The sequence below is a fragment of the Porites lutea genome, chromosome 11 (genome assembly GCF_958299795.1).
Source record: "Porites lutea chromosome 11, jaPorLute2.1, whole genome shotgun sequence".
Taxonomy (NCBI): domain Eukaryota; kingdom Metazoa; phylum Cnidaria; class Anthozoa; order Scleractinia; family Poritidae; genus Porites; species Porites lutea.
The window spans coordinates 7,866,420-7,892,442 of record NC_133211.1 but is presented as its reverse complement, the minus strand read 5'-3'; the positions used below and the strand labels follow the sequence as shown (position 1 = coordinate 7,892,442).

The 26,023-nt window shown below is 38.4% G+C and overlaps 1 protein-coding gene across 2 annotated transcripts; it reads right to left on the bottom strand.

Annotated features, from left to right (window-relative positions):
* Window positions 1–324: 324 nt before the first annotated feature.
* Window positions 325–25,327, bottom strand: LOC140952609 (clathrin heavy chain 1-like). 2 transcript variants are annotated; one of them, XM_073402040.1, is made up of 32 exons: window positions 25,130–25,327; window positions 22,712–22,919; window positions 22,122–22,271; window positions 20,917–21,035; window positions 20,151–20,312; window positions 18,837–18,950; window positions 18,105–18,278; window positions 17,229–17,426; window positions 16,607–16,807; window positions 15,704–15,796; window positions 15,235–15,420; window positions 14,840–14,977; window positions 14,033–14,125; window positions 13,815–13,886; window positions 13,529–13,709; window positions 12,841–12,911; window positions 12,667–12,759; window positions 12,433–12,558; window positions 11,724–11,989; window positions 10,953–11,064; window positions 10,191–10,313; window positions 9,274–9,419; window positions 8,613–8,796; window positions 7,700–7,892; window positions 6,880–7,037; window positions 5,956–6,120; window positions 5,200–5,475; window positions 4,069–4,350; window positions 3,266–3,547; window positions 2,555–2,776; window positions 1,841–1,916; window positions 325–734 (listed from the first exon to the last, which is right to left on the bottom strand). In XM_073402040.1, the coding sequence occupies exons 1-32, from the start codon at window positions 25,169–25,171 to the stop codon at window positions 616–618; spliced, it is 5,025 nt and encodes a 1,674-aa protein (XP_073258141.1). In that variant the 5' UTR covers window positions 25,172–25,327; the 3' UTR covers window positions 325–615. The 2 variants fall into 2 exon arrangements, with proteins under 2 accessions (XP_073258141.1, XP_073258142.1); XM_073402041.1 differs by lacking the exon at window positions 20,151–20,312.
* Window positions 25,328–26,023: the final 696 nt, after the last annotated feature.

Sequence of the window (26,023 nt, the reverse complement as noted above, 5' to 3'; positions counted from 1 at the left end):
CCGTAGTTCTCTTAATGTATTGTCTTTGGACATTAGCCATGACCTCGCCATCTTCCAACAGGTCAGAAGTATGTGCAGAAGGGGCAGCAATCATGCGATGCGGTTTTCACGGCTTTTTTGATAACGTTTTGATCTGTGATGCAGAGTTGCGAAAAATGAAATGAAAGAATGCCTCTTGTTCAGTTTCTTTTTAATATGATCCCCCTATTAAGCGAGAAGACCAAAGAGAACAGATTTAATAGTTATAAAGATGTTATTTGTGAAAATCACTTTGTTCGCTGTTCTTCTGGCAACTGGTTTCTCTGACTAGAAACAGAAAATAGCTGTAATATGAATGGCGTTTATTTTCCATACATACGTAAGTTTACAACGGTTTGAAGGGCACTGAGTGGAAATCAAACCAAGCTAAAAGCACACCGGCATTTAGACCAACAATTCAACTACCACTACGATCCAAGCTATATACTATTATGGTATGGATTCCTGTTGTTCATTGGATTTAAAATTTTAAGTTACTTACTGCAGGGAATTGACCGACGAGAATATAAAAAAACGCCACAGAAACATGTGGCCTAGCTATTTTTTATACTATTTTTTGTTTGTTTTCTAATTAAGTCACATGTATCCCGGCTGCATCTGATATCCCGGAGGGAACTGTTGGGGTGGCATGCCGGGAACCACGCCCATATTAGGCACCATGCTTGGTCCGGCTGTAAGCATCAGCTGGTCTGCACCTAATAAGTTCAAACAAACAACACCTCTTCAGAAACACGTAAAACCTTTCCAAATGGTTGCTCTTACAATTCGCTACTTTAGAATCGAGAAGGAAACTAGGGCCGAAAATGCGTCGCGCGATTGTTTCTGGGATCTTTACTGGTGTCGCGCCGTTCTGCTATTGGCCAATTTTTTCCTTGTCCCCAGTAACAGTCCCAGAAGTTTTTTTCGAAAGTTTACCCGGCCCAGTTTTTTTCAGGTTTTAAGGTAGCGAATGAACACCTGTCAGGGGAAAAAGTTCTCTTGGTCCCAAGGGTAACAACCTTTGGAACACCATTATTTCGAATTCCTTAGGGGTTAGGGGGGAGGAAATTTGAAAAGACCTTGCGCTTCTTTCTCCCTTTCCCCAGGGAAAAGCCTGATGAACAGGCTACCATACATGACTCAATTCCTACCACTATAATAACGAAACCTATATGATTCGAACAGTTGGGTTTGTCGCTTCGGTATCCTCATTCGACTTGACAACACTTCATACAACCCTACCACTAATACAGACACGTCTGTAATGCGCACAGTTCGCTCTGTCTGTGTCTATCTCATAGAAGTAAGACCATTCTTCACTTTTTTAACCCACAATCGGTGGAGCTGCAGTAAAAAGATTTGTTAGGATGGGCTTGTAACAATACTGCTTACGACAGTAATATGGACTTGATTACTAACATATGAACCCTCAAAATAATAAATCGAACGCTTATGTACGGTATAGCTATAACACCCATCGCAATACTTAGGAAACTTTATTTTCCACCCACTATATTTTAACACATTGCTGTTTTTCGTCTCCATTTTCTTTTTAGTGCCTTTTCCATGGCCAGCATCGTAGAAGATGTTTTTACTCCTCTTCTTCAAGTATGGTTTAACACTTTAAGCCTTGAAGATCCAATATCCACATACAAGTTCTCCAGACTGATATGCATACATTTCCCTACACAATTAGTTGGGAGAATTGGATAAAAGATCAAGGCATTTTCCCTGTAGTGATCATTTTAATAATTCCCATCACCTTTTTCCTTGATTATGTATTGATGTTAAGAGAAAATTGATGATTGTCACTGATGCATACCGAACACAATTGGTTGATCCTGTTTGCTTTCTTCCTGATCCTTTCTCTCGGCTTCTGACACGGCCAGTTTGTTCACCTTTCAAACAAAGTAAAGAATGTTATAAGCTCACGCTACCACGAACATGAGCCACATAAAACCATGCACAGAACTACTTAACCTCGATTTCCGGCGCTCTCTCAGTCCTCCCCGAGAAGAGACTGCCTGTTGGGGAGAGTAGCGCGGGCTCATTTGCCAAACAGCGGTTGGTAATCAAGAAAAAGAACTACTGCGCACGCGGCAAAAGACCGACCACTATACAATAGCACAGCCGACGCTCGTCCTTGATGACTCTTTCCCTATGCATTTAAATCCATCAACCTTGTTGCGCAGTGGACGCCATAATGGAGTAGTAGGATCTACTTCCTTCACAAAATTACGAGTAATTAATTCTTGTGGCGTGTCTAATATCTGCATTGTTATCAGCAATGGTGTAGTACAAATTTAATCCATAGCTAGGGAAAAAATCACGTTCAAAATTACGTACATTCCAAGTTATAACGGTTGGAACAAAATGTTTGACTAATAGCTGCAGAAAAATAAGACTAAATACTTGGGGCGGACTTTTGCCCTTAGCAGGGACACCTCGTCACCCTTACATGCAGTACTAAGTGTCGTTTTCGCAGTGTTGTTTGCGTGCCGTTTTAACTGATTTATATCAATAGAAGGAATCTCACCTTATCAATGTATTCTTTCATGACTTGCACCATATAAGGCATAGCGAAGTCGATGAGATTGTGCCTCCATGCCAGCTCAAGCACAACATCTGGGCTGAGCAGATCATAGCACATGAACAGGCACGCGGCAAAGCACTCATGGTTGCCTATTTCCAAGAACCAGTGGATAAGATCTTCTGCTGTGGCACAGTTACGGGATTCAGCGGCATACAGCATGGCGTCCTATAAAGAGAAGATCAGTTTAACCCCTTCATACCGACTGGAATGCTTGCAATCCGCCTTTTCTCTCAAACCAAAAAGGAACGTTCCGGACATTATACGTTTCTGGAAAACTGCCCACCTACCCCTCCCCTAAGCCAACATTAACACTTACTTCTCACTTAGGGCAAAATGTTGGCATAGGGGATGGGTAGGTGGGCAGTTTTCCAGAAACGTATAATGAGCCAAAGTTCCAATATCCACATACCAATTCTCCAAACTGATTTCAATACATTTTCTTACAGAATAAGTTGAGAGAATGTGATAAAAGATCAAAGCATTCTCCTTTTGGTAATTGATACTGATAGGAGAAAACTGATGTTGGTCACTCTTGGGACTTAAGGCGATGTTACACGAGACGATTCGCAACGACGATATACCTTTCTGCACGTACCGTGGTACGTAGGGACCACGTTTCTAGCAACACTTAAAAATGTATCAAGATATAACCACCTTGTAAAGCTTGTCCCTCTTACAAAGCTCCACAGACTGCTGCCAGCGATTGTTGCCCTTGTAAAGATAAGCAGCTATACGGCGGAACTCAATAAGCTCGTGCTTCTCTAGGCGTTGAGCCAGCGCAATGTTGTCAAAGTTGTCAAATGCATCGATAGATGCACGGAGGCCATTATAGTCTTCTTCATCAATAAGAAGATCGTTTAAAGCTTCATTGATGGCCTTGTTGTTGTGACTTTGGACTGAACGGAGGTAAGGCTTCACAAGAGGAAGATGGTTGACCTGAAACAAAACCAGCAATTATAACCGGCAGTGTAACAACAGAGAGAACGTTTTAATTACTCTAATAAAATAGCAATTATTCGCCACTTTTTACTGGGGATGCACCAATCAGCTATAGGTCAATTTTTTCCTGTCCCTAGTGACAATCCCAGAAGTCTTTGCGAAAGTAAACTCGGCCAGTTCCTTTCTCATTTTTAAAGTGGTGACTACCAACTGTAAAATGCAAAACAAAGAGTAATCACTTATACGAATCTTAAGATGTCAGACACCCTCCTTGACCTGCATAATTCCTCATATCAGACAATAATTGCTAATTAATGCTTAATTTACATTAATTAGGACAAGAACCAGTGAAGAGAGCACCTTTTCCCATTAATTAGACAAAATTTCTGCAAGATGAACGTATTGACTGCAAAACCCCCGCCAAAACACTTCCGGGTTATTTTACAACCAACGGAGGTGGCAAACATATAGTTGCAATTTTAGATTTCATAATTGTCACCACTACCGAGTTCACTCACCTTCTTGAAGAAATTTACAGCACGGGTATGATCCATGCGAGGAGTCAAGACCATAAGGAGATCATTGATTAGCATTGGCCTGAAGTCAAGATAGAACTGCAGTGATTTGTAGTATAATTCTATATTAGCCACTTTACAGATGACATCCTTGAATAGGGCCTCTTTCCATGCCACAGTAGGGTGAGTCATCATGGTCTGCACAGCATTGTCATACTCTTCGTACTTCTCATACAGAAACACTAATTCAGACCATAAGTGGGCTTGCTCGGCGGCACGAAGAACCTTTAAAATAAAGAATTACTTTCACCAAATGAAATCACCAGGGCTTTCATTTAGGGAGTGCAGGGCTAGGGATTCCCCTCGGCTACTATGAATGTGACCCTCACCTACCTAAAATGGAAGAAAAATAACACCAAAAGAAATCCCAGATCATTATACGTTTCTGGGAAACTGCCCACCTACCCCTCCCCTAAGCCAACATTTTGTCCTATGATCTCAAACCCCTAGCTGTTTGATTTCCTGCCTGCTTGTTGTATTTACCCAGAATGTTGAAAGCTTGGTGACTGTCACCAAATGACGTACTAAAAAAGACTGAAAAGACACTGAACAATACCCACATTAGACACAAAAGCAAACCAACAATGGTTTTTGCAAAACCAAGAAACAATCCAATTAGTTGATAGGATACTCATCCCCCTACTTAGCAACTAAAAGACGTATCCACAGGAGCCCCAATATCTACCAAGGTCCTCATTAGAAAGGCATTCCTTATATCATGGTTCCAATGCAGTTGACATGATTTTGTAAATGAATTTTTTAAGAACAGTAAGTGCTCTCGAAGACTACAACGAGGTGAAACAACATCAAGCATCAAACCTGCTTCAGGAGCTTATTACAAAAGCTATCGCCAAAAAGGGCAACAGTGTAACCAGCTTAAGTACACTGCTATTTTGCTTTCCCATTGAATCAACTGATTTCTTTGCTATTTTTTTGACAAATGATTTGCCTTTGTTCCCAAATATCCTGCGAGCAAGCTCTCTGGGCCTTCATAGCCCTCTAGAGAGCACGGTCACAAGATAGTTCCCAAATTATTCAATGTCTAATGAAGTCTTTAGCACGGTCACTACTCACCTTAGGAATGTTAACTCTGGACCAAAACAGCTCCAAATGTTCCCTCATTTTAGTAGGTTTGTATTTAGAATACAGAATTGCTAACTCAGTGAACATGCCCATGTGAGCACGCTCCAGGCCTAATGCAGCCTCCATCAAGGATATGAGCTCTTCAAAGTAACCTTGATTCTGGTAGAAATTGATTAACTCTTCTAATTCATCAGCGTGCACCACAATGTGAAGTCCACACATTTGTGCTAAGCGGAATTCCTCTCCTCTGACACAGGAGAAACAAACCTGGAGAAAAGGGTTGATGTGAAAGAAAAAATTAGACAGAAGTTCTGAGTCACATCCATGAACATACTGGTAAGTCAAAAATGGATGTCTGTTTTTTTTTATATTATTTTGTTTTCTTTTTCATGCATCTGTAAGGGTGGGTCACCCAATCCACTGGCTGATTTCTTTAGGCAAGTGAAAATGGAGCAGATCACTGTCTCCAGATCTCATCGCTCGATCTCATCGCTCAGTAATGAAGAATAGACATAAGACGGTTTAAACAAAAACTTGAAAGTTGCAACAGTTCTACTGAGTGAACTCAACTTTTGTAACTTACTGCTATGCAGAGACAAAAATTATCATAATTTATTTTAAGAAGTTTAATGCATGCTAACATAAGGAGTAGAGTATCACACTCTTCAAAAAGCTCCACATAAAGTGGTAAAAAATTTTCACAAACCACAAATGCAAAGTGTTTATAGCTTTGATAATTCCACAAACCTCTTTCCAAGTCTTGGTGCTGTTAGCTTTTCTTGCACTATCCACTGCTGCTTGGTATTCTCCTAAGTTAACTAAGGTTGAAGCTAATTTGGCAAAATTTGACACGTTATTATACAGAAGCTTAGCTGCTTCAAACATTTTCTCATCAAAGCATCGATCGCCAACCTGTGAGAGAGAAGTGAGAACCATGAGGTGACAATGATAAACAAATTCACTTTAAGTGTCCATCACTATTACAAGACACTATTTATTTCTGTATAAAATTACACGTCAAATGTACACGTATCTTGACTAGTTTGTCACATGTCTATGTCCTCCTGCTCCATGAAGTGCTTTTTGAAAATTTCAAAAATGTTGTGTAGAGAATGAGGAATTTTAGCCCCTCCAATCCTACAAGTGCCCAGAATGGAAATTTAACACTGAAAGTCTCCAACACAATCTTCTGATGAAAGACCTATTTAGACCCAAACACTCTGAATGTGTTTTTCTTGAATATGTTAAGACAGAGGTCAGTAATAGATTCTTTAACCTAGAATGCAGTCAACCATCTTTCTTTTCTATTCAGGCATAAATCATTAATTTTGTGAAATTACATCACTCAGTCCTAGAAGGAAAAGAGTTTCACTCTACATTAAGTGACCCAACTCTCCCTTCATCTTCAACTACACAAGAATCATTACTTGTACTCACTCTTGTTCTACAAAAATTTAAGACAAAGAAAATATTGAAAGTAAAATTAATAACCAAAGGGGCTAGCAGAGCCAGGCAGCCAGTTGACATCAGCATTAAACAGATTCAGTTCGTTAAAAACTTGAGCTGCTTTTAATGCATGTAAAATCGAAATTCAGTGATTGACCAAGGAATTTCAACTTATACTTGAGTGGAAATGAAATGCCAATGGAGACAAAAAAAATGAACACAAACCTGCTGAATTTGAGCATGGTTAGGTCCTGAAATAAATTCTTCCAGTTCAGCAAGACGGTTAGTTTTAGCAAAGGCAAAAATGAGCTCTGTTTCGACAAATGAATCTCTAGATTTCTTCTGGGCCATCTGTAGGTAGCGCACTACATCTTCAAAGTTACCTGAGAAAGCAAGGTAATGCATGTTTTAGATATGGCGCTATACCTACAGGTGAACAATCATCACCCCTTTCAAATAAAATAGGGATGGGTGGTGTGTCTGAGAGCAGACAACACAGTCAAACCCCGCTCTACTGACACAGGGTTCTCATTATGTCCCGGCAGCGGGCTAAAAAACAGGCTACTTGGAGGTTTGAGCCAAATTTGTTGGTAAATAGGGTAAAGTGGGAGGGTGAAACCCTGAAATTGCCTTCAGCAGTCAGTTCCCAACCCGCCTATATTTACATCATAGCTGTCTACTTTAAAACTTAACAAAAACCCTGCTGCTGACACCTTCATTATTACGGACAGTTTGATTTGTCCCTTGGAAATGAAGGCCTTTACATTTTCTCTAAATTCTAACCACTTAATACAGACACTTTTAATGGTCCCCTCAGTGTCCGTATTAGCAGGGTTTGACAGTACACTGTAGTTCTGAAAAGACATAAACTAGAGATGCAAACCAAGTGAGGAAGGGCAAGAAATTGGAAGAACTAAACAAAAATATTGGACTCGAATTACATGAAACAAACGCTACAATACTGACATGACTACATAGTTTCACCTCAACTCTCCCAGACATTAAGTTAAGTAAGCAAGAAACAACCAGTATTGGTTAAATCTACCTTCTCTGTTTGCAGCTTCAACAACCTCAGTATATGCAGAGGGATCATCGGCTTTGATAAAGCAATCAATAGCTTCTTTCACCATGTTCTTTTGTAACTGAGCTTTAGCTAACAAACTCCATACTGCTGCTTCATTGCATCGTTCAGCAAACTCATAGGCACGGTCCAAATTTTGAACATTTTCTATCAACACCTGAAGTCAATGAAAATTAAAAATTTAATGTTACTATGCCAAACATCAGGTAAGCCAGTTCCTAGAATGGTGAAACTAAGAAAGGCACTGACTTATATGGATGTTAAAAGCTAAGTAATAAGTTATTATAAAGCTCAAGCACTGATTTCCCAAAAATTTAAAAGAACAATACAACCCCGTTAAGGCACTAATGGCCATAGGAATTTGAACAAATTAACCCGTTAATTCCCAAGGGTGACCAACATAAATTTTCTCCAACAATACAAATACATCATCAAGAGAAAAGGCTTTGAGAATTACAAATTACAGTGTATAAAAATTATCACCAAAGGGAATTTTTAAGTTCTTTTGTCTAATGCCCAGTTGGTTGGGTGGCCACGTAAGTGAAGCGAATTTGTATAGAAATGCTAGCCGTGATCCATTCAAAAATTGCCAGAAATTTCGGTCCAAAACTCAATGGATCGGTTCAGCCCGACCAGAAAAGTTTCGACAAAACTGGTCCACCTTTTGAGGTGGACAACTTTTCCCGGTCAGACCGGTTGGAATTTTGGTTGCATAGATCGCCCCCATTACATATTGGGGTGTCAGAATGGGGCCACTGGCTGCATTAATGCATTTTCTTTGACGAAAACTTTTGTGATTCTGTCAGAAAAAAATCAAATTGGTTATAATAACAAGCTAACTGTATAAATGAGGCTTTCACATAGAATCAGACTGTACCTGAATGGCAGATGTGTTAACATCAAATTTCTTGAAAATTGCAAAAGCTTCTTCATAAAGTTCACTACCAATAGCAATGCTGGCAATGTCAGGGGCATCATAGTTGTCCAAGCGAGTGATGTATTCCATAACACGTGTCCGATCAGCCTTGATAGCTGTTAAGATCAGCAAGTTTTGCAGGTTTCTGGAAGATAAGCAAAAATAATTGTGTAAGGTAAAGTAAATATGCCACTCAATTTAGATGAGGAATAAAATAATATTTCTTCACATATTTTTTTTAGCAAGTAAAGATCACAATGTTTTAACAAAGCACTTGGGTTCAAGACTGGCCACTATTAAAGAGTATACGTCCAAGAATCATAATTTCCTCCTTTCTTTCTTTGGAAAAATGAAATCTAAGGGAAGATTTGCTGTCCTTTATTATACACTACACATAAACGATGAGCAATGAGATAAGTACTTCTGTGCTCATTCAATGAATAGAGGGATTAAGAGTCACGTTTATGCTTAACAGTAAACGTGAATTTGTATCATGTGACAAAGAAGTAGTTTCCCGCCAGTTTTATTCATAAGAATTGTTCTGGACAGTTTTCAACTGCTTATTTTCTTTTCTATTAATGACTCCTTAATCTCTCTAATACTTTTAGTAGTCCCTCCATACCTGTGGTCACTGAAGACAGAATTTTCAAGGACAATCTTCTCCAGAAGTTCAATGAGTTCATTAGGAAGATCAGCTGTCATGAACGCTTTGACTGTGCAAGATACATCTTCAGGATCCTGAGTCTCAGACAGTGCTGTTTGTACAACCTTAGAATAAAAACAATGTGGTTTAAGCTGAAGTATTTTTGTCCATTTGAAAAAAAGGGAGGGCCTGGGACAGATCATGTTGAAGGGAAAGACAGATGGGAAAAAGGAAGAGGAAGACGAGAAGGCAGTGGGAAAGGGACATATGGGATGTTTTCAACATTTCCCTGAGAGAAGTTGGAATATTGGCAGAAACTATTTCTGCTGTGCAGTCAAGGATGCACAACCTATGGTGATAAGCAGTTAAAGCAGTAGTTTAAGGATAACAACATGTGCTTCACTGCTTTTAAATTTGAGCCTAAAAAATTTATGAACCACAAAGAGGGGTGCTTTAATGACTATAAATAACAATCTCATTGACTTCTTTGATCTAAGCTGACTGCAATACAGACACACCTTTAATAATGCCATTAACACAGCAAAGACAATGGCAACCAAAATGAAAAGAAAAAACAAACTCTAATAAGCAAAACAAAAGCTATGGACATGCATCACACCTTTTGGAATATTTCTATTTCATCCAATGCACAACTGCAAAGTAACTTTTCTAATGTGACATGTTGTGAAGAATTGACAAAGTACAATGAATTTTCTTGTCTCCTAAAAAATGGATGCATGCTTTAAGAATTCAACTCCAAGGAAATGTGCCTGCAATGTGCCTGACTAACTGAGCAATTAAGAATAAAGGGGGTGAATGTGAATGCATTATTTTAATCAGTGACTTTTCTCAGCGGCAGTTGATGTACACACGCACTGTAATTTAGCTTGATTTACCTGATCAATAAGTTGTCGACGGAACTGGTTGGTCTCCTGCAACACTTCTGCCCAAAGATCTGGGTCTCTTCTCCGCACCAGATATCTTGCTAGGCTTTTGAACAATGAGTTTTCATTACAGACCTTAAAAAAGAAAGGTGAAACCATTATACATAAAAATTTCTGCAGGTACTTTACATTAAACCTGTCAGACCTATAAATATTTAATTCAATTCACTTCTCTCAATATGCCTGGACTAATTCTAAGTTACAGGCTATAGATTGATTTTTACAAGAAGAATTCTTGTACAGAATAAATGTTTAAGTTTGAGTGTGACTGTGTGGCCATAGTTAAAGCTGTCACGAGTGGACACCCTCTGGAAGTAAAATAGCGACTGTACAACTGGCGGTGTCTCTATCAATGCAGCTGCAAGTAGAACTGTCCCTTTAGAAGAGTGTCTGTTAGAGAGATTTTTACATGATACTGAAATGACTTTCATTCCTAAATAGGTTTTATTCTAGAAAGAAGTTCCCGAATATACTCATTCAGGAATGTGGATGAACTCTTGTTTGAGCATAATGTAAACAAATGCAGAGAAATATTATAAATACGAAGATGGAAAGAACTCGTTCCAGAATTGAAGGCATTCTGGTGTCAAGTAAACAGCCCATAAATAAAACAAACTTTTTAAATGTTTACATTAAAGTAGTGAGCCGAAAACTGAGAGTGAAAAATAATGATCTGACTACTTCTAAACTGGGATTTGTACAGAAAATTTGTACCTTTATGAGCTCTGCATCACACTGCCCTCTTTCATATGCTATGCAAGCCAAGTGCGGATCTCTCTTTTCACAATATTTTCCGACAACTTTGCTGTCATAATAAGGATTTTCCCTGAAATAAAAATTTTATTTCAAGTTGTAAATAAATCACAACTGGTTAATTGAACACTCTTGCCACAGGTTAAGCACTGTCAGCCCTCTACACGTGCTCTTGGCCAGTAATTTTGTTCGATTGCTCGTATAAAGTTAATTGACATGCATTTAAATGAAGTTTAAAGGAGTTAACAACAAAGAGCATCCACAGTGCCAGAGATCTGTGGTCGTTTTGCAGGCACATACTTGGTAGTTCGCTACATCGTCCACATGTTTCAGTGGCATGTTTAGCTTCCTTCATGCTCATTGTCCATGCCACAAGCTTTCTTTCTGCCATTTCCTTAACTGTACACACTCCTAACAGGGGGTGGAGATGGTGGGAATTTTCTCTTTGTGCTGCAACATATATACTGCCTACTACATGACGTGCACATTTACATTTGACAGGGTTGTTCCCTAATGGTGCAGTAACCCCTGAGAAATTGATAAATTTGTGACCAATTGAGTCATTTGCTGACATTTCTGTGTATGTCACAGTCTTATTAGCTGCTATAAATTTGCCTGAATAGATCGTTAATTAGCATCCTCTGTTAACAATCCAACTAATCTTTACCTTTGCAAGGAACTGTAGACTACAGATTAAAAGAATACCTAACTGTCAAGAGACACTTCACTAACCTAAGGAATCGCTCTGGATTGTTATTGGCATCAATATAAATCTTAGCCAGAGCATTATGAGTCGCAGGTTCTTCGGAACCATCATGAATCTTGGCCTCCAGCCAGGGGAGTAGCAGTTTGAGTCGGTTTCTTTTTTCCACTTCTTCAACCAGCTCATCAGTAGAAAACTGACCACGCACAGCCATCATAAGACTTTTAATGATATCCTCTGAGCAATCAACGTCCAGTAAGCCTCCAACCACTATGGGGAGACGAGATGGATTCACCTGGAAAAAAACAAACACAAGCAAGATCATTTCAGAGTAAAATTACACAGCAAACAAACGAAGAAACTAGCAAAGAAAGAGGCGCTAAGAGGCAAAGGCAAGGAAAGGTTTAGATTACCAAAGGCCACCTACTTTCAATTGAAAAATGATGGATTACTATCAAACTCTTACAACATTAAGGACCAGAAGATACGATGTAGGCAGGGTTGTCATTGAGAGCCAGGGGCCAGGGATATTCCCTGGCTACTATGAGTGTGGCCCCTGGCTACTTTTATTGGAAAATAGAAGAAAAATAGAACTAAAAGAAATCCCTAGCTGTTTGATTGCTCGCCTACTTGTTGTATTTACCCAGCAACTTGAAATCTTAGTGACAACCCTGTGTGGGTTTGGGTGCCGTTAATGGACCAGCTTTATAACATGACCTTGACTTCCCACAACCTTACCTTTTGTACATAGATCTCAATGTACTTTTGAAGGTTGTTTCGATATAGATACAACACCAAGTCATGCACAAAATCGAATCTGTCACAGACAATGATCAGGGGAAGTTGGTCAGTCAGCTTAGCTTCCTGAAAGAAAGATAGAGAAAAAATAAATAACAGATAGAAAACCAGACCAAATGACGTAACTTGGCATTAACAAAATTTACAATAAATCTAGAATTAACAACAAGTTACCTTGAGGAAGTTTTTTACTTTTTCTGCATTATAACAGTTACTTTCTCTGCAAATACGTTCCACCTCCTTAACTTGGCCAGTTTTACAAGCAGCCTGAAGAAAAAAAATACAGAAAAAGGTATGAGGTAAACACTATCGCATTAGAGTAGACACTTAATGCTTCATTGACTTTACCTGAATGTACTTGAAATGCACATCTGCTTCCTGGCTGAAGTTTACAATAGATCCCAGGAAATAGAACAGTCCTAAAAACACACAACAAAGTGACAACTTTTGGATTGAATAGCTACAGATCTGAAGTTTAGAATTTTTTTCACTATTCTTAATGATGCAATCAATTGTATTTGAAAAATCCATTTTCAAGTTTAAAATTAACAAGACAACGCCTGAAGGCATTTACGCGGGATGTGTTGGTGTAAGTAAGAATTATGTTGAATGGCATTGGAAAGTTGAGCAGTGTATCAACAAAAAATGTGTGTAGGAGAGATGGAGGGTTTCTGTTAAATAAACTAAAAGATGAGTTACACACAAGGGTTCCTTTACTAATCAAAACAAAACTTACATCAATGTTACCACTATATATGTTAAGAGTATAGGGTGGTTCACTAACATTTGCATTCCAGCTTTACTAATATCCTCAATAAATGCACTTCCACATTCAACAATAGCATGTAATGTATCGGACTTCCCATAACTGCAGGGCCCAAGGCTGTGCTCTAAGGAAAATTTTCAGGGAGCCCTTCGCACTCCCATGCATTTTAGCTGGGACGCCCAGGCAAGCAAGGTTCACATAAATTTCAGTAATCTACAAGTGATCATAATGATCATTCCAGAAGAATATTTTAAGTTTCAAGACATTTACCTTCAAAACTCTTGAATGACTCAAAAAGCTCAATCAGAGCAGCAGTGGTGAGTTGTTCGTGATACTTGGTGGCCACTTGGACACAGATCTGCAAATTCTGCCGAATGTTGTGAGTGAGCATGGCACGCAAGCATTCCAAGGAATCCTCCACGGACAGAGATCCAAAGTAGTTTACGAGCCACTGCAGGATTAAATGTATATTCTCTATTAATTTTAGAAATTCCTTTTACAGGTGGAAACTATATAAGAAAAAAGAAAGCAACATTGATAGAAACAAATGTATTACCTCAGGATTGAGCAGGTGAGTGTGGACAATGGCTCTCTTGATGTCAAAGATGTCTGTGTAGTGCTCCAGGGCCTATAAAGACAACAAACAAAGAAATGTTTCTTTTAATAGTTTAACTCACAATCCAAGGTTCCTTATTAAGGGAAAATGTCCTATAAAGGCCTTTTTTTCTTTGGCTTTAATAAAAGACATGTGAGGAAGTATGAAAGCTCACTCACCCTTTGCAAGAGTCCTGCATTTTCACAGAGCTGGGCAATGTGTGCTCTATCATAATGAGTAAACATCTGGTTTCCGAGGATGGCATCTGCAACCTGTTTGAACAAGCATATATTCGACTAGTTATAAATTGTAAATCTTCACCTCAATGATTGCTAATTATACCATTGTGATCTTTTTAATAACATACAGACTGATCAAACTTCATACAGAATTAGTCAAAAATTGGCACAGTTGTTAGCCCTTTAAACTCTAACATCCAAATTTCTATTCTAATTGTTGGCTGTAAACATTTTCGAAAGAAGCAGTTGGGAAAGATTGTTTAAGTCCAAAAAGCTTTGCTTTGACCTGGGATGGTGTACCCTAGAGCAACGTCAGATTGACAGTCGGCTTATGGCCCTCTTCAAGATCATCAGGGGACTCCTCCTGCTTCAAACTAGCCTGTCCTCTGAGTATGTATCCTTTTTCTCAAGAACAATTATTCAATGGAACAATTTGCCTCCTTCTGTCTTCAGCGAACACTGCTCTTTAGATACTTTCAAAGCCCATGTAAGCTGCCTAAATCATCTACCTGTTTATTAAGCCTATTACAGTAACTTTTTTTTGTTTTGCTTTTGTTTTGCTGACCAACCCAGCCAATAATCCTCAAATGTGAGGGGTTGGCTGTGCACGGTAAATATAAATGTTAATGTCTGATCATGTCCTTTATTCTTATTACCACTCAGTTTTATAGAGAACCGATATTATAGGAGAAATTTCATTCTGATCACTCTTGTTTGAAATGATTAATGAGTCCTGCAAGAACTAACCTGAGGTGCAGTAAGTAAGTTCATCTCTAGCAGCCTTGTCTGCAAATGGCTTTCAGTGGGACGGTTGTTTTTAAGAGCATCAAGGAGGAATGATGTACAGGCCTGAACTTGGTTGGTCTCCATGAACACATCTACAATCTGAAATTTTCACACGGACATAGTCTTTTGATACAAGCACTTAGGTCAATGAAACTTTCTCTTGTATAAAAAATTTTGCATACAAAAACAATTACTTCAGTTTACAGAAAAAGTAGCTGACTTCTCTGAGTGAAGTAGCAATTGATTTTCAGAGTTTATTGAAAGCACTGGAACAACAAAAACTACAATTTTTGTTGAATATGGCTAATACTTTCTTTCTTTTCTTTCATTTTCCTTTTTAACAAAGTTCTAGTTACCTGACTAAGGTCTGCAAGTGGCTCTCCTTCATCTTGTACCAGCATTGTGGCAAACTGACCGCCAGTCTCTGGGTTGACCCTCATTAAGTTCCGCAGAAGGAAGATATAGTCAGGTGTGTAGCCAACCTTCTTTGCATATAACACAATCTTTTGGAACTGGCCTGTTTCAGCAAAACACTGAATCACCTGGACAAAGACAAGAATACAGTCCCGGAAAATGTAAGTTGACAATCACTTAACACCTGAAAACTCTACTCAATCCTAAAAGCAGAGTTTTTGCATCTTCAATCACCCCCTTTTCTAAGACACCCTGGCTTTACAATTCCTTCTGAGTTTTAATGTGAAGTAAACAACCAACCCAACAGGAATTTACAGCTACTTTCATAACGTTTTGTTTTGACAGGACTACAGAAGATGCTGAGACAGAGGTACATTTGACAAGACTAGCAAAAGAATAGACTTAATTTACCTTGCTTGGTACATTTGCTCGGAGATACACTGAAAGAGCAAGAGTAGGATCAACTTGCTTCACCAGATCACCCAGTTCTTCACTGCATTCCAGCTGTAGGGAGAAGAAATGAATCAATTCAGAAATTATAAAAAAAACAACAGAAGAACAGAAGTGAGTGAAACAAATCCCAAACAGAAAATGTGCGCCTCTCAGGAAAAATGCAGTTGTTTCACAGACTTTAAAGCCATCAATCGAAAGATGGTGATAGAGATATTCATCACAGAGGCTTGTACACGTATGTACACAGTAAATTTAATAAGCTTTGCAGGTTGCGACTTGCACTCAAAATCTGCTATTTACTTCTTAAAAATTCTTCCCCATTGAGTTCCTTTTCACATAAATCACTGTTTCAAAACATGTAAAACTTCTGTTGCTCCTTTTTTATTTTACTTTATTTTCAGGGTTACAATTAGTTGATCACTGTATTCTACCCACTGGCTGCCACATGCTATATGCTACGTCATGGTTAGGTTTAAGTTTTCAGTCACAACTCACTGAAATTCCAACTTTATATCCTTCATCACATTTCTCAACTGTTTCTCTCCAAAGGAAAATAGGGAAGAAGGAGTTTTTGGTGCTTTTGTTTTCAAAAACACTGAAAATTGAACTTGAAAAAGTAGGACATAACTGTATTTCAGTTTGAAGTTTCTTTCATTTAACATGTTCTTGCAGTTTAAAGCAATAACCAAAACATTGTGATAAAGCCCACTTTAAGGCACAGAAATCAACTGTAAATCCTGCAGTTACCAATATGAAAGGAGCACAAAGAGGCAAAATGACAAAAAATAAAATAAAATAATAATAATAATAATAAATAATGAAAATAATAATAATAAAACAAATTGACCAGCAGCAATCTACCTTCTCTTCCTTTAGCCATTTCTCAAGAAGCTGTTTCCTTCCTTGTTGTAGAACAGGTTTGCAGAGCTCCAAAGACTCAAACTTGTTGAGTTTACCCTGGTCTAACAAAATACCAAAATACTGCAACAAAGGAGAAGTTTGGCCCTGTTGGGATGGCACCTGCTGAAATCGCTGGATGGTTTGCGGTGTTCGCAGGACACCCTATGAAAACAAAGCAATGATCATTACTCATTAGTTGTGCACAGCAAATACCAATAAGAAAGAATCATTTAAAACATTTTATGGCAGTAATAAAGGGGATTGGGGAAAAAAAAGAAATGATTTAAGAATAAGGTGTGGGGTGCCTTTTCTAGATTTATGTAATATCTTCTAAACTGCAAGGTCCATAAGCAAAAGAAACGGATATATTGTGTACCAGAAATCCAAGAAAACATTTTGGATCCAGCACAATTTGAACTCATATCCAATTTGTAGCAATCCATTACAAGTGTAACTATTGTTTAAAGTCTGAAAACAATTTACCTCTGTAAATTACACATGTACAAGGTTTGTTGACTTAACCTATGGACACTTTAGTACGAAAACATGTTCGACATATTAAGATGCATCCATTATTGCTTACCTTTGGAGCATTTGCAGCAACTATTGCTGCCTCTGAGTACTGCATATTGTTGAACAAAGTGTTGAACTTTCTAACAAACAGCTCCTCAGCTCCAGCCAGGTTGTTTCTCACGGCCAGGCGAAGGGCTAAATCAGGATTCTGGAGTACATTGGTGATGTATGGAATAATGTTGTCTTCCTCAACACTCACAGATAATACCTACAAAGACAAAGTCTTGTCACTTGAAAACCTTCAAGATAGAAAACTATATACATGTACAACTTTTTTTAGAGGCTATTTTCACTCAAAATTTTTTTTTCCTAAATACTTGAACTCCAAGAGTGAATGATGGAATCTTGTAAGGTGGTTCTAACCACCCAGTCCCTAAATTAGCTGACTGACTTTGTATACAAGTCAGTGGGTGAATTTACAAGACTGTGCTCTACAAAATACTGAAAGGAGGAGCCCAGTGCTATGAACCTGTGAAATCCAGGGTGCCCCGCATGTGAGCTTCTATGAAAAAACTAAGATTTTCCAGTCACACAGGAATAAAAGTTAGGTGCTAGGGGGTGACTGGGCACTGCTAGAGCATAGCCTTTTATTGTGTGGCCAACCAAATAAAACCTCTTTGCCAATACTTTCACATGGCTTTTTTTTGCTATTTATCAAGTTGCAAAATAAAATTTTGGCTTTGGCCACATTTGGAAGCAAAAGAGTTTGCACACAAAACTAAGTGCACTTCCACTTAAAACAATGCATTTAGTGTTTATTGAACATAAAGAGAGGTACCTTACTCAGGTGTATTGACATATTTTTGTTTACAAACGCAATAAATTGTTTACCACAAGACATCTGCAACATTAATATTTTGAAAAGTATAAATGTTGTGTAGCATACCTGTCCTTTTCTGTTCACACCAATTATACCCTCTGTAGGCTCATGTGGTGCTGTTACAAAGATAGTATCACCACTGATTCGGTTCATGTAAATGCAAGACCCACTTTCCACGTCATACAAATGAATGTATCCATATTTGGTAATAAGGAAGATTATGCCATGTTTCTGACTGACCTAAAAAGCCACACACATTTTTTAAAAGATAAGCACTGGTTCAGTTGAGCAAGAAAGCACTCTGTATATCCCCTACTACATTGACAAAACAATGTTGGAGTAACAAATTTTTTATTACTAGTTACATTGTAATAATTGATATACAGTCATTTCCTTTTCCAAAATGATGTTTGAGTTATGGTTTGAGGACAAGAGATTGTTGTGCATCACTTCACACATTTCACCTAACAATGAAATTTATCAAATAAACTAAGACTATGAGCTCTGCATGTAAGATTTTATACACAGTTTACGATAATTTGCGTGTATTTTCTCATGTATTTTAGCAGACTTTTTTCTACAAGTTTTGTGAAATAAGGCAGATTTACATGCATGGAATATGGACGTAATGCTGCTTTTTCTGTGGCCTGTATTGTACAGAGGTCTGACTAAATTTAATCTGTTCCTTGAACAAATTCTCCTTACTGTACCATTAACAATATTAGGAGAACAATATGAAGAATATTCATGCAGATAAAAGAGGTTAAAAAGGTCAATAACTAATGATGTAAATCCTACCTGCATTGCAACTGGAAAGTCATTTTGAGCTTCTGGAGGAAAGAGAACTTCCACTGCCTTTTTTGGAAATGGCTGATTGCCTGCAGGAGGGGTGCCGACCTCTATGACATGCAACTGTAAATAAACAAGAGCATGTTTTAGAAAACTAAGAAAAGAAGCTTCAGGTACAACTACTTGACAATAACATAACAAAACCAAGTGAAGGCCCTTCAGAAAAGAATAGTTTCATACACAAGATGTGCCATCAATCGAAAGATGGTGATAAGATAATATTCCTCATAAGGGCTACAGATGCTTGGATAATATAATTATCACAGTGTAGTACAAATGTACATGCAGATTGCCTGCGTGCAGACGTCTCCTATTTCCTTTGTTGCACGCGGAAAAGGGATGTCTGCGTAACGCCGTCGCTAATCGTGTTCCAGTGTCCCGCTGGCAGGGTATTCTATTTCGCATAAATTGTGAAATAATATCCGGTTAGAAATAAGAGTTGACAGGCCAAAGCTCGTGATACGGGCGAAACGTGACCTTGAGAGTCTGCTTGAACAGAGGTTTTTCTTCTTTTCTCTCTCGCGCAAAGATTACTAGCACTACACAGTGCATGTAGCATTCTAACCTTTGACTGAGTAAATCTCATTTTTGCCGTGCTAAGGCTCACATTTAGAGGTCATAAAGCAGGTTTGTTACATGCATACTGAGTAATCATTTCCTGTGGTTTATGCTTCTGTGGGTGTTCCCGATAGGATTTGATTTCAGATACAGTTGTAAAGTGTTTAAATTTTCTTGACCTCTGTTTGTTACGGCTAAATAAAGATTTTAGTTTCTTTGGCTGGCTTTCTCCGAAATGCCTGCCTGGTGCGAAGTCCACGCCGCTTTTGTAGTTTTCTCAGACACTGTTTACAAATATGATGTGATGTGTCATGCACGGTAAATTGTAAAGAAACAATTTCCTCGTACACGTTAAATTTTCCGCGTCCCCGCACAAGATTTCGATCGCTCTGCTTTTCGATCGACGAAAAACACAGCACACAATCACACATGTTTTGATTTGTTTTGGTTAGAAAACCCCGCTTACATAAATCATTTAAATCACCGCATACATTTTCAGACCACATTCGATAACAACCAATCAGCGTTAAGTCAAACAATGCGCACTGTGTGTCAGCCTATCGCAGCGTGTTCCCAAGATCATGGGAACCCAGCAGGACACTGGAACACGATTAACGACGGCATTACGCAGACGTCCCTTTTCCGCGTGCAACAAAGGAAATAGGAGACGTCTGCACGCAGGCAACATGCAGACAGTTCTATCACCTTGCCACCTTGAGCTCCTCTGACAGCAAAGCTAAACAGAGTAGATTCTTGTGCATTGCCTTCCACTTTGAACTGCATAAACGCAGCAGCATGTCCCTCAATTGGCTGACTGACTTTGCGTTCCGTTGAATACAGCTGCATTGCCCCTACAACTCTGTTTTGCTGTAACAAAGAAAGATCACAGATATGCCACAATGTATGCTAAAAATTTGACTACAGTGGAACCCTGCCCTACAGACACCCGTATAAAGCGGACAGTTTCATTTCTCCCAATGAAAAAAAGCTCTTATATTTTCTCTAAAATTAACCCCCTTAATACGGACACTATGGCATGTCCCACCTGTGTCTGTATTAACCAGGTTCCACCGTATATCCGAGCTTGTAACAACCTTAATTAGTAAAATCACATCAAAGAGAACAATAAAGACTTGGAATACATTAAACAGATGCCTGGCCTGTGATACAGACAGTCTAAAATGTCAGTATGGTCTGCTTATAAAATGACAACTCCTAAAGTTTGCTCTGATATTGTGCAAGTTTGCATGGATATCTGCATCTGTTTCTAATTGGCTACTCCAGTGCTGCTAGGATTTTAACAATAACTTAAAGGCATAAATGCATTACTCGTGTATTATGCAAACTCCACTGGCTTCTGGAATGTTCCTAATACCTTCCTATTTTATTTAAGACTAAACTACTCAGATGATTAATCACTTTGAATAGCTGTGGATTATCAGTTCGAATTAACACAAAGTTCTTCTTGTACCTGAGCTGAAATGCCAATCAGAAGCAGCCAGGTGGCATCTTTGTTAGTTCTGTAATTTATTATCTGACACCCTGCGAGACTTGAATGTCGATCAAACATCTTGAATGGTTGGGAATCACCTATGATGGATGGAAAAAAAAGAGGAACAAGTTAATGAAAATTTATCTCTTGCTGAGCTATACCAAACCCTCAGAACTTAGCCCATGCCAAAAACAAAACTAAACCACTGGTAAAATCTGTCTGCAAACCAGTGCCAAAATCCTTGTTCTGTGCCCCACTCGTGTCTGTGTACTAGTATTGCACTCCATGATTGGCCTATTAAACCCATCAACAATAGATAGGTTTGGAGAAGGTGCCTGATGAAACAGAAGGGGGCTACAAGTGGGCCTAGAAGGTAACCATTGCACCCACCAGGCACCATCACACTGAGAACCTCAGCAGAAAAAGGTGCAGATACTTCAGGGGTGTCAAAAGTAGCCGGCTGCCGGCGAAAATCACCACCTACTTGGTTAGTATCGTCTGGCTACTTTGCTTGGCATTTCTTTACAGATGGTGTTTTTTACATAAAAAACACCGCTTAGTTCGACAACTCAGCCGTCTAATTCAAAACTTTCTGACAACCCTGCACTTACCAAAAAGAGCATCCAGAGATGAGGGAGGGTTGAGGGCAAAAAAAACAACTATAACTACCGCACACAAAACCAACATGAGCAAAATGCTTGACTCCTGCCACAGCACTGTAAAATCCCTAAGGCCCCACATACAATTGATTAGTGGTGGAGACCGCTGGCCAGCATTGCCTCATGTTAAACCTCGCCTAAATTAAATTTAGCCACATTTAAAGTCACTGTCAATTTTTCAATCAGGTTGAAGGAAAATTCAAAACACATTTCCCATAATCTTTTAGTCTGTTGGGGGCCAAGAACAAGATCTTAAGCACTACTTTACAGAAACTACAGCACAAGTTAGATTACATCTGTGACACAGGGTATGTATGTAAACCCTGTAAAGAGCTCCTTCAACAGTCCTTATAAAATAAACTGTATTACTCAGACCGGCCCTACAAAAGTCAAGTACAAAGAGCTTATTTAGTTAATACTAGTGAGGATAAAATAATTGTACCTAACAGGGTGAACAATGACTCTCCCATCCACAGCTGTGCCTATGACAAATCAATATAATGAGCATGAGCAAATTCTAAATACCTTCCATAGACCAGTGATAAACTGTGGTTTCTGTGACAAGTGCAAGAGTATTGACATTGATCCATTTCCAGAAAGTAACATCTTCAACCATGGTGTGTGCCTTCATCTTGCTTTTCATTTCAATGTTGAAGATTTGGAGCGTTCTTCCAGCTGTCATATAAGAGAAGATAAAACATTATTTATGGACAAAGCTTTGAAAAATAACACACAAAGACTGTCTAGAAAAAAGGTACATGTCAAAATATATTTGCCCATTAAGACTGTAGATTAGCCACTTGAAAGCTTGTGATTTTAAAGGTGTGAACAAGAGAACTTTTAAAAGTCATTGATTAATTTATTATTATTTAACACCATGAATATACCAAAAAGTATCCAAAAGACTCTAAAAAGACTTCAATCTCAGGGATGTGCTCTTGCAGCACCTAGTGGCATTTGTTGGCTCCCTTTACCTTTAGGCGACAGACATGAAAACCTCAGTCCTAGCACAAAGCTCTAATACTGGGCAACTTGGAAATCTTGCAGCTTTAGGGCTCCCTATCATTCATCTTAGAACACAATTTTCAGTTTTTTACACAATGTGAGACACCAACCTTTAAGTGCAATAACCTTTGATTTGGGGTTCATTATTGCAGAGTCAGCAGAAATTGGTCTTCTTGTTGGATTATTGGCGTCTGCCAGATCAATAATTACCACTTGAGCTGTCTCTCCCACCTTCTCTCGGACACAAATAAATTTGTCTGACTCCATCGTGAGAGTAGAGAAGCCGATGTTAGCAGCATTGATACCAACATTTTGAAGCTGAAAATAAATGACAAGATTATAAATACTATATATGATTAGCAAAATTTTATAACTTGAGTTTTCAAGAAAAGTAAAAGCTGATACGGTGTATATCAGTTTCTTTTATTAGACAAACAGTAAAATAACTGTGATGACTACACCAAGAGGTCACAATTGAGGAGTTGTTATTTATTATATACTACTTCCTTCTGGTGTGACAAAATTTAGGTGAAATCTTACGTTGCTATCATTGATTTTTCTGACTACTACATAAACTACCACAGGGTACCAAATATTGTGAAAGCTTTAGAAGTCGAAAAATGCTTTGAGTAATGAATTTCTATGACAGAAATAGTTAATGGAGAAATTTGAAGCAATTTGGACCATCAGCTTCAAAATATTAAAGAGCAAAATCGGTGTAAGCAGATGTTATTTTGTATAGCATCACACTTCACACACGAGTTTTGCTATTTGTGTCAGCGATGTGGTCTTCAAATGTGACAAAAACGTTGCTTATTTGCCCAAGAAAACACCTTCAATAAAATAGTTTCAACCTCTTGGTAAGTGTAAGTTTACATGGCCTTTGTGGTTAGTTTTTACTGTTCCCTGCAAACGATCTGGGTTCGAGCCCTGACTAAGATTATTTTCCAATTTAACTATTTCATTACTTTGTCTAAGATTTGCTTTTTTACTGCAATATTATACAAAAATAAAGCAGTAGCCACCACTAATTTTTATTACTACTGTGACATGTAGACCCTACATTACAAAACACCCTGCCACTAGTTTTCATATCATGTGATATTTGTTCCATAATTTAGCTGAGGGAGCCCATTCCTTCAAAGCCTGATGGCTTCCCTTGGGCTTCCTCACCATTGCATTTGAAATAATTAGATTTTCTTGCTTTTGTACAACTTACGGCAAAACAATAAACTGAAACTGAACTGAAACAGGAAATACCCTAGTATTTCTAAACTGCTTTTCATACAAGAGCTTTTGTCTGGAATCCACCTACTTTAATCAATGTGCAGTCAAAAGATCTGCACAGTGACCTCAAACACAAGTGTATAGATGACCATTTACGAGTCTTGGATCATGTATCATTTTTTTCCTCATCTTATAAAGAAAAAGTATTTTAAGCAGAAGTACACTCATGAAGTAACCGAACCAACACATGAGGGTTGCTACAAGGGTGACTCCAGGCACAAACTAATTTTGAACAATACAAAATTGCATGTCTCACAAGACATGCACTAATGAAGGATGCAAGATTTCAAAATTAACTTAAAGAAGGTACAAAACACTTTTATTGCTAGAAGCTCAAAGCTTAAGAACTGTACTGTTACACCACAAGTAGTATGTAGCCATCCTCACTCTATCAAATATGTAGAGGAAACTGTTACTATCATAAATGGTTATATAATAATAGTTGTTCTTAAAGCATTTTAACCAATTTTGGAGCAAAGCAAGTCTCGATCTGCAGATGACGAGATAAAAAGTGATCTTATTATTTGCTTTTTACTGTTGTGCAAGTGAAGCTAGGTTTCTTTTATCCCAACTGGGACCTAAATTTGACAGCTCGGAACTGCACTGTATTCTGCAACATGACATGCAACAGAGTAAAGTTTACGTCACGTACTAAACTTGTCTCACTTGTAAATTAGAGAAATATTGAAAGTTGCAGATATTGGTCCACCTTGTCTTTTCTTTTTTATGCTTCTAGAAAAAGATTTTTCAAACGAACGATGCATATTTTATTTAGGAGAACTCAAACCGTCACGGGTGTAAACTTCGCTTCAGCTTCGCCGTTTTGAAAGATCATTTGCCGACATCATCTATGTTCAATGATCAAAATATTGAGATAATCTTTCACGCCAAACTACACACTCAAAAGGAAAGAAATCCAATTTTCTGATAAAATAAATTCATGCCGTAAGAAAAATCTCTTTTAGTACAAAGTAAAAGAGACTTAAAATATACAAGTGACCCTCTTCGATTTGACCTCCGGTTTACAACACGAAAGCTATTTCAACGAATTCTGGACTTAAAAACTACAGCAATCAGTTGCTGACGATCAATCACACCCTCAAATTATCCGTAAAAACGACTTAAGTCGTTATTTAACTACAGTAGCTTTTCTGACCGGTCTAGTTCACTACACATATCGTGTCGGAAACATGCGCTTGAAAGAACGAAAGAGCTAGAGGGAAGCTAACTGTCCTATTTACCTGGAGGTGTTCTTGAAAGCGAATGGGCAAAAGCTGCGCCATGTTCACTCAGTTCGTTCAAAAGGACTCCAACTAAAGTCTGACCTACTCAAAGGAGCCAGTAGCCGCCGATATAACTGGCAGGGAACGTACAAATAGATCCAATAGTTTGTGCTTGGTACAATCGAACATGGACGACTCGCTGGCAGCCGGTGTGGTTATGGGAACGAGGCTAAATGAGGGAGGTGCCACGTGAGAAAATGGCTAAGAGCTGGTCACGTGGTGTTTAATCCCTAGGGGAGTCCACAGGGGCACAGAAGACTTCTTCCTGTTTAAATATTTGGAAGTCCTTTATCATGAGGATATCCAACCTCCGCTAATTTTTAAAATTATTTTCGTTCATCAAAAGCCACAAACTTTCAGGCGTAATGAAGTTTTCAAGTTGACTCCTGTTACAAGCCAGAATCCCACAGCCCCGTTGTTAGATCAATTACTATAATGAGATTATGTTATCCATATGCATCATTTACGGATGCCAGATAACTGAAAGCAATTTGAAACGTTATAATCATCACAATGTTGTTATTTTTAATGAAAATAAGTCGTCTAGCTAATTTACAGTGCCGGATATACATATACAGCTCCACAAATTTCATTCACATCACCGATTTCAAGCATCACAATATTTGCGAAGGTTCTTTCTCTCTCACGCAAAAATAATGACATAATAAATGGATAAAGGCCGAAAAAAACACTTCAATGCACATGGAAACCTATTTGGGTCTGATCAAAATTAATAATTTATGACACTCCTAGCTCATAGGGGCTTAAGCCAAGTTTTGAGCAAAAGTTTTCTTGTCTAATGAGCTTTTACTGTAACTTATAAAATGTTGTCCAGAATTTACTCCGAAATCG

What these genes read in the sequence shown, in the direction of transcription:
- LOC140952609 (XM_073402040.1), bottom strand. Translation starts at nt 25,171, where the DNA reads ATGGCGCAGCTTTTGCCCATTCGCTTTCAAGAACACCTCCAG. An exon ending in ACTTACTTACTGCACCTCAG is followed by an intron (nt 14,126 to 14,839) that starts GTTAGTTCTTGC and finishes TTGTTCAAACAG; the next exon opens with GTTGCAGATGCCATCCTCGG. An exon ending in ACCATGCTCAAATTCAGCAG is followed by an intron (nt 6,121 to 6,879) that starts GTTTGTGTTCAT and finishes TCTCTCTCACAG; the next exon opens with GTTGGCGATCGATGCTTTGA.